Raw genomic sequence first — 9,759 nt, 5'->3', positions numbered from 1 at the left:
ACCCACCCCCGCCGCCCGCCCAACAATAACGACCCCCCCCCCCCCCCCGTGACCTTTCCACATTCACTTCCCTCAAATTGACTCTTCAAAAAAACCCAATTTCTTTTACTCAGTTCTGGTGGAATAAATTTGTCACAGAGCCTCGTCAATTATTCAGCTTCATCTCGACATATTGAACATGCTTCTTTTTCTCCCCGTTAATATTTAAGAACTCCTCCCTCCGCGTAGAACGAATTAAAGTGACACTAAGCTTCATTCGGCCGACGTGGCCGGGTGACGCTACGCTAATGGGGGGGACGCAGCGGCGTGGCCCTGCTCTCTGCTAGCAACGCTAGTCCCACATGAACAGAGAAGTGTAGATGACATAGGTTCTATTACTACAGGAGGGTATAGGCCATCCATCAGGCTGTGCCATTAATGGAACCGCAGGACTAGATGAAGAAATATGAGCCATTCAGCCTGTGAAGTGCCCAGCAACACACAACGTCAGGGAGACGTTCAGATCATGTCTTAATAACGTCCGTCGGTCCAGAACCCCGTTTGTACGTCTGCTGGACCCCTCGATATTCAAACGTCTGGCTTGGACCCCTCTAAGACGTCTGTGGACGTGCAGAACGGGTTCAATATCTGTCTAAAAAAAACGTTCATTCTGGCTCCTAATTGGATGTCTTTGGACGTCCGAAAAAGACATCTAAAAGACGTCTTTTAGACGTGTCTTTGCTCAGTGGGTAGTTGACTCATCTGTGCTAAATGAATCAGAGAGGATCACCCGTAATAACTACAGGGTGACACGTCAGAAGAACTACAACACCCAATTGGGTTCTTTCCTTGAGCTCTAATACAATAGCCCCACAGCCCAAACGGTGTACACACACACACACACGCGCGCACACACAAACACGCACATGGCTGTATCTCAGGAGGTAAAGCGGGTCGTCCAATGATCGTAGGGTCGGCGGTTCGAATCCCGGCTCCTCCTGTCCACATGTCGAAGTGTCCTTGGGCAAGACACTGAACCCCAAATTGCTCCCAATGAGCAGGCTACCTTGCATGGCAGCTACCGCCATTGGTGTGTGAATGTGTGTGTGAATGGGTGAATGAGAGGCCTTCATTGTAAAGCGCTTTGGATAAAAGCGCTATGTAAGTGCGGTCCATTTACCATTTAGCACACACACACACACACACACACACACACACACACACAGTGGGTAGATTCCCACTACCGCCAGTCTGCGCCTCCTTTCCCAGGATGCACCAGGCAGAGCCAGGCTGGTTGCATCATCTCTGGTGAAACGGCGGGGCTTGTGGCTGAGCCAGACGCGAGCGGGGGCCATCAGCGAGTCCCCTTCACATCTGTCCGCAGTGCATCATGGGATCCCAGAGTCTTTTACAGACGCTAGCCAACCAGACACAACATCTCGTTTACGAAATGGCAGCCCAATTATTATAAACAACACGGTTACACGGCGAAGAGCCTTGGCCTGCCGTACCTCCAACCAGCTTCTCTTCCTGCTGGCAGGGTGAGTGATGTCACTCTGTTGAGGGCGCTTCCACAGGGTGATGATGAGGAATTAATCTGGATTAGGCGCGGCCTTGAGTGAAAAGTAATCTAGCGGAGTGGCAGTGAACAATGCACCAGAGAGAGGGCTGACACCCCTGATTAAAGACTGAAAGCTCGGGACAAAGTAACGCTCTTTCCAAATGCCCCACATCGGCTTATCAACGTAGTCTTCACTTCAGCCGGACTGAGAGATCATTTAGCTGCACTCACGCTCGAGATCGAGATTTGTAAATGGCTCAGTACTGTGTCCTATTAGTGTGGTTTGGCAACTCAAAGATAAAGAGATGTTATTCAACCACCCCAAGTTCTCCCACACAGCTTCCCTTCTCTGTTCCCTACACTGGCTCCCTGTAGCGGCTCGCATCCAGTTTAAAACTCTGGCGCTAGGCTACAGGGCAATGAAAGGAACAGCTCCCTCCTACCTCCAGGCCATGGTCAAACCCTATACCCCCTCCCGACCGCTACGCTCTGCTACCTCAGGGCGACTGGTTGCCCCGTCACTCCGAGGCCCCTTCGGTCAGTGGACACGGTCACGGCTCTTCTCTGTCCTGGCCCCGCAGTGGTGGAATAAACTGCCCACTGACGTCAGGACAGCAGAGTCACTGCACATCTTTCGTCGCAGGCTCAAAACTCATCTCTTCAAGAGGTACCACCACAATCCTCCCACCTAAGCACTTATTGTATTTTAGATGGCTATTCTTGCACTTTGCCTTCAGCACTAGATTATGCTCTTAGTCACTTGTTTTAGAAAGGAGATGCACTTGTGAGTTCTGGCAAGTAGTAGTACATTGACTTTTCCTACGTTAAATGCAATTATTGTAAAATAAATAAATAAATAAACAAGTACAATTATTGATAAAAGCGTCTGCTAAATGACTGTAATGGAATGTTGAAATGTAAACGTTACCACTGACAAGTGATGACTCCTTCAGGTTGAAGATGTAAATATAAACCGAGGAACTTTAGACGTAATTAATAAGTGCCTGATGCAACAGGCATCGCCTTGGTTAAGCCAATTCAGCACATACATAACACCCCTTCCAATGTAATTGATTGTTCAGGAAGAAAATATGCCCTTTTGAAATTTGAGCGCCCGTGTGTGGGTGTAGAGAGTGTAGAGCGGGGGGGAGGAGGGGGTCTGAGATTAGCTCTGTCTGCTACACCAGGCTAAATCAGAGAAGTGACATTTTCCAATGGGATATCCATCAACTGGGCCTTAATGGTTTTCGTGAGCACTTGCTGGAGAAATGGCATTCTTTAAAATGGCTAATTAATAAATGAATGCTTGATGAATGGACCCTGTTATTTTCTCATAACACACAATATTCTCCCCTGGTCTAACGATGCAGGAGCCTCATTGTCATTTAGCGCACTCTTATTACCTCAGACAAAAGTGATCCGCCACTCAGACAGGCAAAGTCTGTGTGTGTGTGTGTGTGTGTGTGTGTGTGTGTGTGTAGGGGGGTGGGGGGGATTGGGCTTGGCAGCAGTGGGAACAGAGACATAGTGTGTGTGTGTGTGTGTGTGTGTGTGTGGGAGGGGGGATTGGGCTTGGCAGCAGTGGGAACAGAGACATAGTGTGTGTGTGTGTGTGTGTATGGGGGTGAGGGGTTGGGCTTGGCAGCAGCGGGAATTGAGTGTGTGTATTGATAATTTGATGTATGGCTTCCTTTGTGTAATACCAGGGATTGTAAAAGACAGTGTAATGGGAAGATAATCGTTATTATTTAAGATCCTATTAGAGCTACACATCTATATCGTACAGTATATTGCGTGGGCAAGGCCTCCGTAACAACATCGGATTCTGCGCTTGATGACACACCTGCTGTCACTCTAGCACGCCAGGGGAACAGCCGACACAGCGGAGGGAGGGTGTCGTTATCGTTCAACAGCCGCAAGCCATAACATCACAGGGTAAAAATCTGACATGAACGTTACACAGACCCGGCGGCGTGATTTACTCAGGCAGAGCAGCGGACACCTACGCGTCGACAGCGACGGGGCCCTGAAGTCATGAGTGCTGAGTTGATTGATCGCAGGGAGAAATCTCCCCCCCCAGCGCAGGGATCAATAGGCGATGGTCACCGCCACAGATCCACAGAGTCAAGGACACAGAGGCGCGTATGAAGGCGACCGGACGCGTTCAAGGTTGTTATCGTGGAACCAGATCCTGCATCTCTAACCGACGGCCAGCCCTGCGCGAGGCCGCGGGTATTAATGGCCGCGTCGCCGCTGTTAATCCATCCAGGAGATAAAAAGACAAACAGCTTTTAGTCCGTACGCACGCAGGAGCATTAGCATCGTAGGAGGCGAGATGATTAGACTATCCATCTAAATGATATCTGAGTTCCAAAAGCGCCTTCGCTGTAAGCATGTCGTCGAGCCACTGGGAGTTGATGCTGATTTCCTAGCGCGCAGACCCAAAGCGATAACTACCCTTTTTGAAAGCGCACGCCCTCCGTTGGGGAGACGCTAGTACGCAACGCAATCCCAATGATATTCATAATGAATTCATTTGTGCCATTTGCTATGCTTCTGAACGACAATATCTGTTTCATGAACCCGTAGGCTCAGAGGAAAGGAACAGAGCAGAGAATGAATAACTTCCATGTCAGACCGACGGTTTGCAACCCTCAGAACGATTACCGTAATCACAGGCTTGATTCAAGTTCTCGAACCGGCTCACGATGTAGTTGGACCCCGACGCTGACGTCGACAGGTTCAAATTCATACAGCGCTACCCAATCAGAGAAATGCATCTGTTCTGTAGATACCACATTCAAGCAACCACCAGCTTATCTGCACTTAAAACCCGCGCAGAATAAAAACCCAACAGCTTCGCAGCGGAAGCAAAACCACGCAGGAAGTGATGATGTAGCCGCGTGACTCACGTGTTTTGCGGTGTCCGTGGGTGCGCGTGGGAGGCGCCGCCGCCGGGCGGTCCGTGGTGGCGTGCTCCCGCGTCCACGTCGAGTCGTGGAGCGCCGTGGGGTTGTGTGGCGAGGGGCTGGAGGTGGAGGTGGCCACGGTCGAGGCGACGACTGGCGCCACGGTTGTTGTCGTAGTAACCGGGGGTCCACGTGCTCCTCCTCCTCCTCCTCCTCCTCCTCCGCGTCCTCCCGCGTCACCCTGGCGTGACGGAGGGTTCCGAGGGGTCACCTGAGTACCGGAGGCTCCGCCCCCTCTAGCGGAAGTGGAGGTGGTTCGAGTTCTACCCCTCCCCGCCAACGCGGTGCTAGACGCGGGGTTGCCGGCGCTAGCGGTGATGGTGGTGGTGGTGGTGGCCTCCGGGTGGTGGTTGTTCGGGGGGTCACTGGGGTTAGAGAGGGAGAAGGGGTCTTGTCCGATGCCCTTGGCGTCCACAAGGTCCGTGGGCACGTAGTCTCTAACCGTCCCCACGACGATCCACTTGAGAAGCATCAGGCTCAGTCCCAAACCGATGAAGCCGATGAGTAAAGGGACAACGCAGAGCCAGGTCTGCTGGCGGGGCCACAGGGTACAGCCCCCACAGCGCAGGGGACCCCGGTCTTGGGGCCGGGCGTCTCCTTGGCCCCCCTGGGCCACGCTGGCTTCCGGCTCCTCCACTATCACGGCCCCGGGGGCGGACGCCCCGGAGCACTCGCTCATCCTGCCCACGGCGAAGCAAGGGTTAACCCTGGGGCCGGGGGCGCGCCGGACAGGGGCGGCGGGGACACGGATGAGGGCGGGCCACGGCGGGCATCGAGGAAAAAAAACAAAAAATCAATAAAATCCCAAATCCACTCTATGAGATGCTGCCAAACACACACAAACACACACACACACACACGCTCGCTATGTAGCGCAAACACTCACAGACAAAAACACACAACCGAACGCAGCCCCTGCGAGACACTCAGCCGAGGTAGAAAACCCCACGGAGGAGGATGATGATGGTCAGTTAGTCCGAGGTGTCGGGTCCGGTGTGAAAACGGCGTGCGATGTTAAGACCTCCCTGGTGAGGCTGAGGCGGCGAGGATACGCAGCGAGCGAGAGGTTTTTTTTTTTGCGGAGGAGACGGCGTTAGACAGAAGCTCTCTTGTGTGGGACGGGCGCCCGTCTGTTAGGAGCGCGGGTCGCCTGTCGTCACGCCAGAGAACGCCACCCCGGTTCTGATCCGTTCACCGCGGCGTCTCCCGTCCGTATCGGGACGAGGGCCGGCGCCGTGGCATCGCTTGAGAAAAAAACCAACAACTCGCAGGTGTGTCACGGTTCCCTCGGTTCCTTCGGGAGCTCTGGGTTCTCTCTGCAGCTTGTCTCTCCTAGCTGAGTCAGCTACCCAGCCCTAAAAAAAACCCGTCTCTCCCTTTCCTCCCTCCGCCGGAGAGAAGAGCTATCGCAAAAAACAGTCTGTTCGCCTCTCTCTCTCTCCTCGGACCACCTGCTGTTTCCTTAAAACCCCTTTTAAAAAAAGAGACACTCCTTTTTCGGGTGTTTTATCCCCTCTGTGCCGGACCCACGCCGAGCCCGCTGATAAGTCCCGTTAGTCCCCCCGTACTCCAGCGAAGAAATGATAAAATCCAAAGACGGTCAAGAAACAACCGAAAACCCAACGAGGCTTGAGAGAGAGAAGGAAGGTGGGTGTTGTCGTCGCCGGGACGCCTGATCAATCTGCCGCGGCGGTGCGTTATCCCGCCCGCTCTCTCTCTCTCTCTCTCTCTCTCTCTCCCCCCCCCGAGGATCGGATTCCCCCCGGCCGTATGGCTCGGCTCAGCGTCGCCCCCCCCCACCCCGCTGTGACTGCCGGCGCTGAGGCAGAGACGGAAAAACCCGCTACCCTTATCCTCCTCCTCCGACGAGCAGTTACATTCCGCTAGACGGGAGCGCACGGAGACGGAGCCCGAGAGAGGGAGAGAGAGAGGAGGACAGCAGGCAGAGACGGCTACGGAAAGAGAGTGAAAGAGAGAGAGAGAGAGGGAGAGAGTGAGGGGGAGAGAGAGAGAGAGGGGAGCAGAGCGAAAGCCAGTGGAAGCAGCTCGGTGCGGCGTCTCTCCCGAGTGTCCCCTCCGTTCGGCGGCGCGGCTCTCCTAGTCGGCGTCTCTGATTTGTCGGTTTGGTTGCTGCCTTCCCTCCCAGCCTGCCTTGCTCCTCCGGCCCCTCTGGGGATTCGCCGGGAGATGATTAGAGAGATCTCCACCGCCGCTAGCCTGCCTGCCCCCCTGTGGTGCGCTACGGATGATCCAGCCCTGCCGGGGGCTCCGAGGGTCCTGGTCCTGGTCTTAGTCCTGATCCTGGTCCTGGCTCTAGTCCTGGTCCTGGTCCTGGTCCTGGTCCTGGTCCTGGTTCTGGTCCTGGTTCTAGTCCTGGTCTTGGTTCTAGTCCTGGTTCTAGTCCTGGTCTTGGTTCTAGTCCTGGTCCGGGCAGACAGCTGCTCCCTGCTCCGCTGCTGCCGACGCTCAGAGAGAGAAAGAGAGAGAAAGAGAGAGAGAAAGAGAGAGAGGGAGGAGGGAGAGAGAGAGAGGAGGGAGGGAGGGAGGGGGGATCAGGCACAGAGACGAAGCACAGTGAGCACACTGGTAGAGCGAGAAATGGAGAGAGAGAGAGAGAGAGAGAGAGAGAGAGAGAGAGTGAGAGAGAGAGAGAGAGAGAGAGTGAGAGAGAGAGAGAGAGTGAAAAAGAGAGGCAAAGCTGCACCTGCTAGCTCCCCCAGAGCTGGTAAGATTGCCCGCCTCTGTTAGCAGAGAGGGAGAGAGAGAGAGAGAGAGAGAGAGAGAGATAGAGACAGAGAGAGAGAGACAGAGAGAGAGAGAGAGAGAGAGAGAGAGAGAGAGAGTGAGATAGAGAGACAGAGAGATATAGAGACCAAGAGAGAGAGAGAGACAGAGAAAGAGAGAGTGAGAGTGAGAGAGTTAGAGAGAGACAGAGAGATAGAGACTGAGAGAGAGAGAGAGAGAGAGAGAGACAGAGAAAGAGAGAGGGAGATGGGGGGGGGGGGGGGGGGGGTTCTAGGCAAAGCTCTGCAGTATTAGCAGAGGCGGTTACCAGAGAACAGCCTGCCTTTCAGAACAGAGCAGAGCAGAGGAGGGGAGAGGAGAGGAGGGGAGGGGAGGGGAGGGGAGAGGAGAGGAGAGGAGAGGAGAGGAGAGGAGAGGAGAGGAGGGGAGGGGAGAGGAGAGGAGAGGAGAGGAGAGGAGAGGAGAGGAGAGGAGAGGAGAGGAGAGGAGAGGAGAGGAGAGGAGAGGAGAGGAGAGGAGAGGAGAGGAGAGGAGAGTCACAATGAAGAAGCTGTCGCTCAGGGCCCCTCCCAGCCAGAGCTCTGGGAGCAGGGAGGGAGGGGGGAGGAGGGATAGAGAGATGAAGAGGGAGGAGGGATAGAGAGATGAGGAGGGAGGAGGGATAGAGAGATGAAGAGGGAGGAGGGATAGAGAGATGAGGAGGGAGGAGGGATAGAGAGATGAAGAGGGAGAAAACGGAAAGGAGGGGAGGATGATGGAGAAGAGAGGAGGCGGGGGAGCGAGCCGAGAGACGAGGGGAGGAGATGAGGGAGGAGAAATGGGACAGGCTTCCCACCCGTTTCTACAGATCATCCTCCAGACTCCATGCGCGCGGAAAAAAAAGTGCACGTGAAAATGTGCATTTTTAAATATGTATTCGTATCACAGCCGTAAGAATAGTGCCGTGCTATTCTTACAGTGCCCTAACCCCACCCCCAACCTTAACCCTAACCCCCGGTCTAGCTTAGCCTGGCCTAGTCTGACCCGACGGAAATAGGATTTGGGGATAAGCCTCCTCGCTCGTTTATTACTGGCCGAGTCACGTGGTCGGCCAATCAGTGGCGAGGGGAGATTCTCCCAGACTACGAGATACAACAACAGTCTAGCAGCTGCTCTGCTGAAGACGACTGCGATTGGTTTAAAGAAGTCGAGTGTTTTTCACGAATGATAAATGAATCCAGGCAGACATGCCTCCAGCGTTAGGGAAGTGTGGAGATGGGCCTGGCTAAGAGAGACTAGCTGCTTGTTGTTGTTGTTGTAGCGGAAGGGGATGAGTCAGGGTTGTATCTCCCTTCCCTAATAAGGAGTGACTGATCGGGTCAGGGAGATGCTCCCACCCCCAAGGGTCAGGGGTCATCTCCAAAACCTCCACCCGCTGATTCAGACTACCCTAACCCAAATATGGATTTATGGATAAAATGCTTGTAATTGATGGTTAATAGATACCGGCTGTAAGAACAGATGTGCCCCGTTATTTTTACGACGGCGCGTCACTACATGAATCAATAGACGCCGTAAGAATAGTCACTGCCTTTTTGTGAGACTGATATTTACATTTGTTATTCAAAATACTCTCGTCCATAAACATTTCAATGTTGCTGAACATAACTTGACCCGTTCACATGGCGATGTGATCCAGCTTGGGGAGCTCTGATAGATCGCCTACTACCTCATTCTCAGCTAAAAGAAAAATAGGAGAATGTTGATATAATTTTCCAGGACATCACATGATTTTCCATTCCATTTTCCTTTTTTATCTCATTTTCCGTGTGGTTTCCATTACTGGAAATCGCTCCCCTGTTTCCAAGGACGCGTCGGCGCCCTGATGATGGACGACGGCGCGCGTCGCTCGTCTCCGCCGCGTTTTGCCTCCCATTTTTATTACCCTCATTGATTTGTCTTTTTTTTTTTATTCCACGTCGTCATTACGGCCCTCAGCGGTTTTATCGGCGCTTTCATTTTCTATCAGACGCTCTGTGCTCCGGGAACCAGCGGTGAGCGTTACGAGCGCCGGGAGTAAAACGCCACGTCCTGTACGCCTCCATACATCCTGCGTCTCCGGCGCCAGGCATCGCTAGACCCCAGAGAGAGACCAGGCTGATAACCATCTCCCTGCGTCAGGCTCCCCTGATGAGCCCCAGGGGACGTCCGGAGAGATAGCGCCTTTACTCCTCTGCTACATGCAGATATACGGTAGCTCTGCCCCATCTTAACAAAGGCCTTAAACGTCGCGCTGGAGACAGACGTCAATACCGACACGGTCCGACATAAAACACACGCCGCTTTCACAATACGGCCCATCAGCAGCGGCGAGGCGATAAAGAACACGGCGTCGACCGTAAAACTATATGACTTGCGCCGTAAAGCGAAGGTTTACGGAGGTAATATATTACCAATTACATCGAGCTCAATGTACTTGATGATGATGATGAAAAGGTTTGTTGGTTTATTTGTCTTTGTGTAGAG

At 53.5% G+C, this 9,759-nt stretch overlaps 1 protein-coding gene across 1 annotated transcript in view; it reads right to left on the bottom strand.

Annotated features, from left to right (window-relative positions):
- Positions 1-5,188, bottom strand: part of nrg3a (neuregulin 3a) — a gene marked incomplete at both ends in the record, with an annotated part of 292,168 nt that extends 286,980 nt beyond the window's left edge. The window contains one exon of the mRNA XM_084461369.1: positions 4,453-5,188. Coding sequence (XP_084317495.1) covers positions 4,453-5,188 — 736 coding nt within the window. The remainder of the gene's footprint in view (positions 1-4,452) is intronic.
- Positions 5,189-9,759: the final 4,571 nt, after the last annotated feature.

This window comes from Borostomias antarcticus (genome assembly GCF_949987555.1).
Source record: "Borostomias antarcticus genome assembly, chromosome: 2".
Taxonomy (NCBI): domain Eukaryota; kingdom Metazoa; phylum Chordata; class Actinopteri; order Stomiiformes; family Stomiidae; genus Borostomias; species Borostomias antarcticus.
Note: the sequence above shows the minus strand (reverse complement) of the source record. Positions and strands in the feature narration are given on the sequence as shown.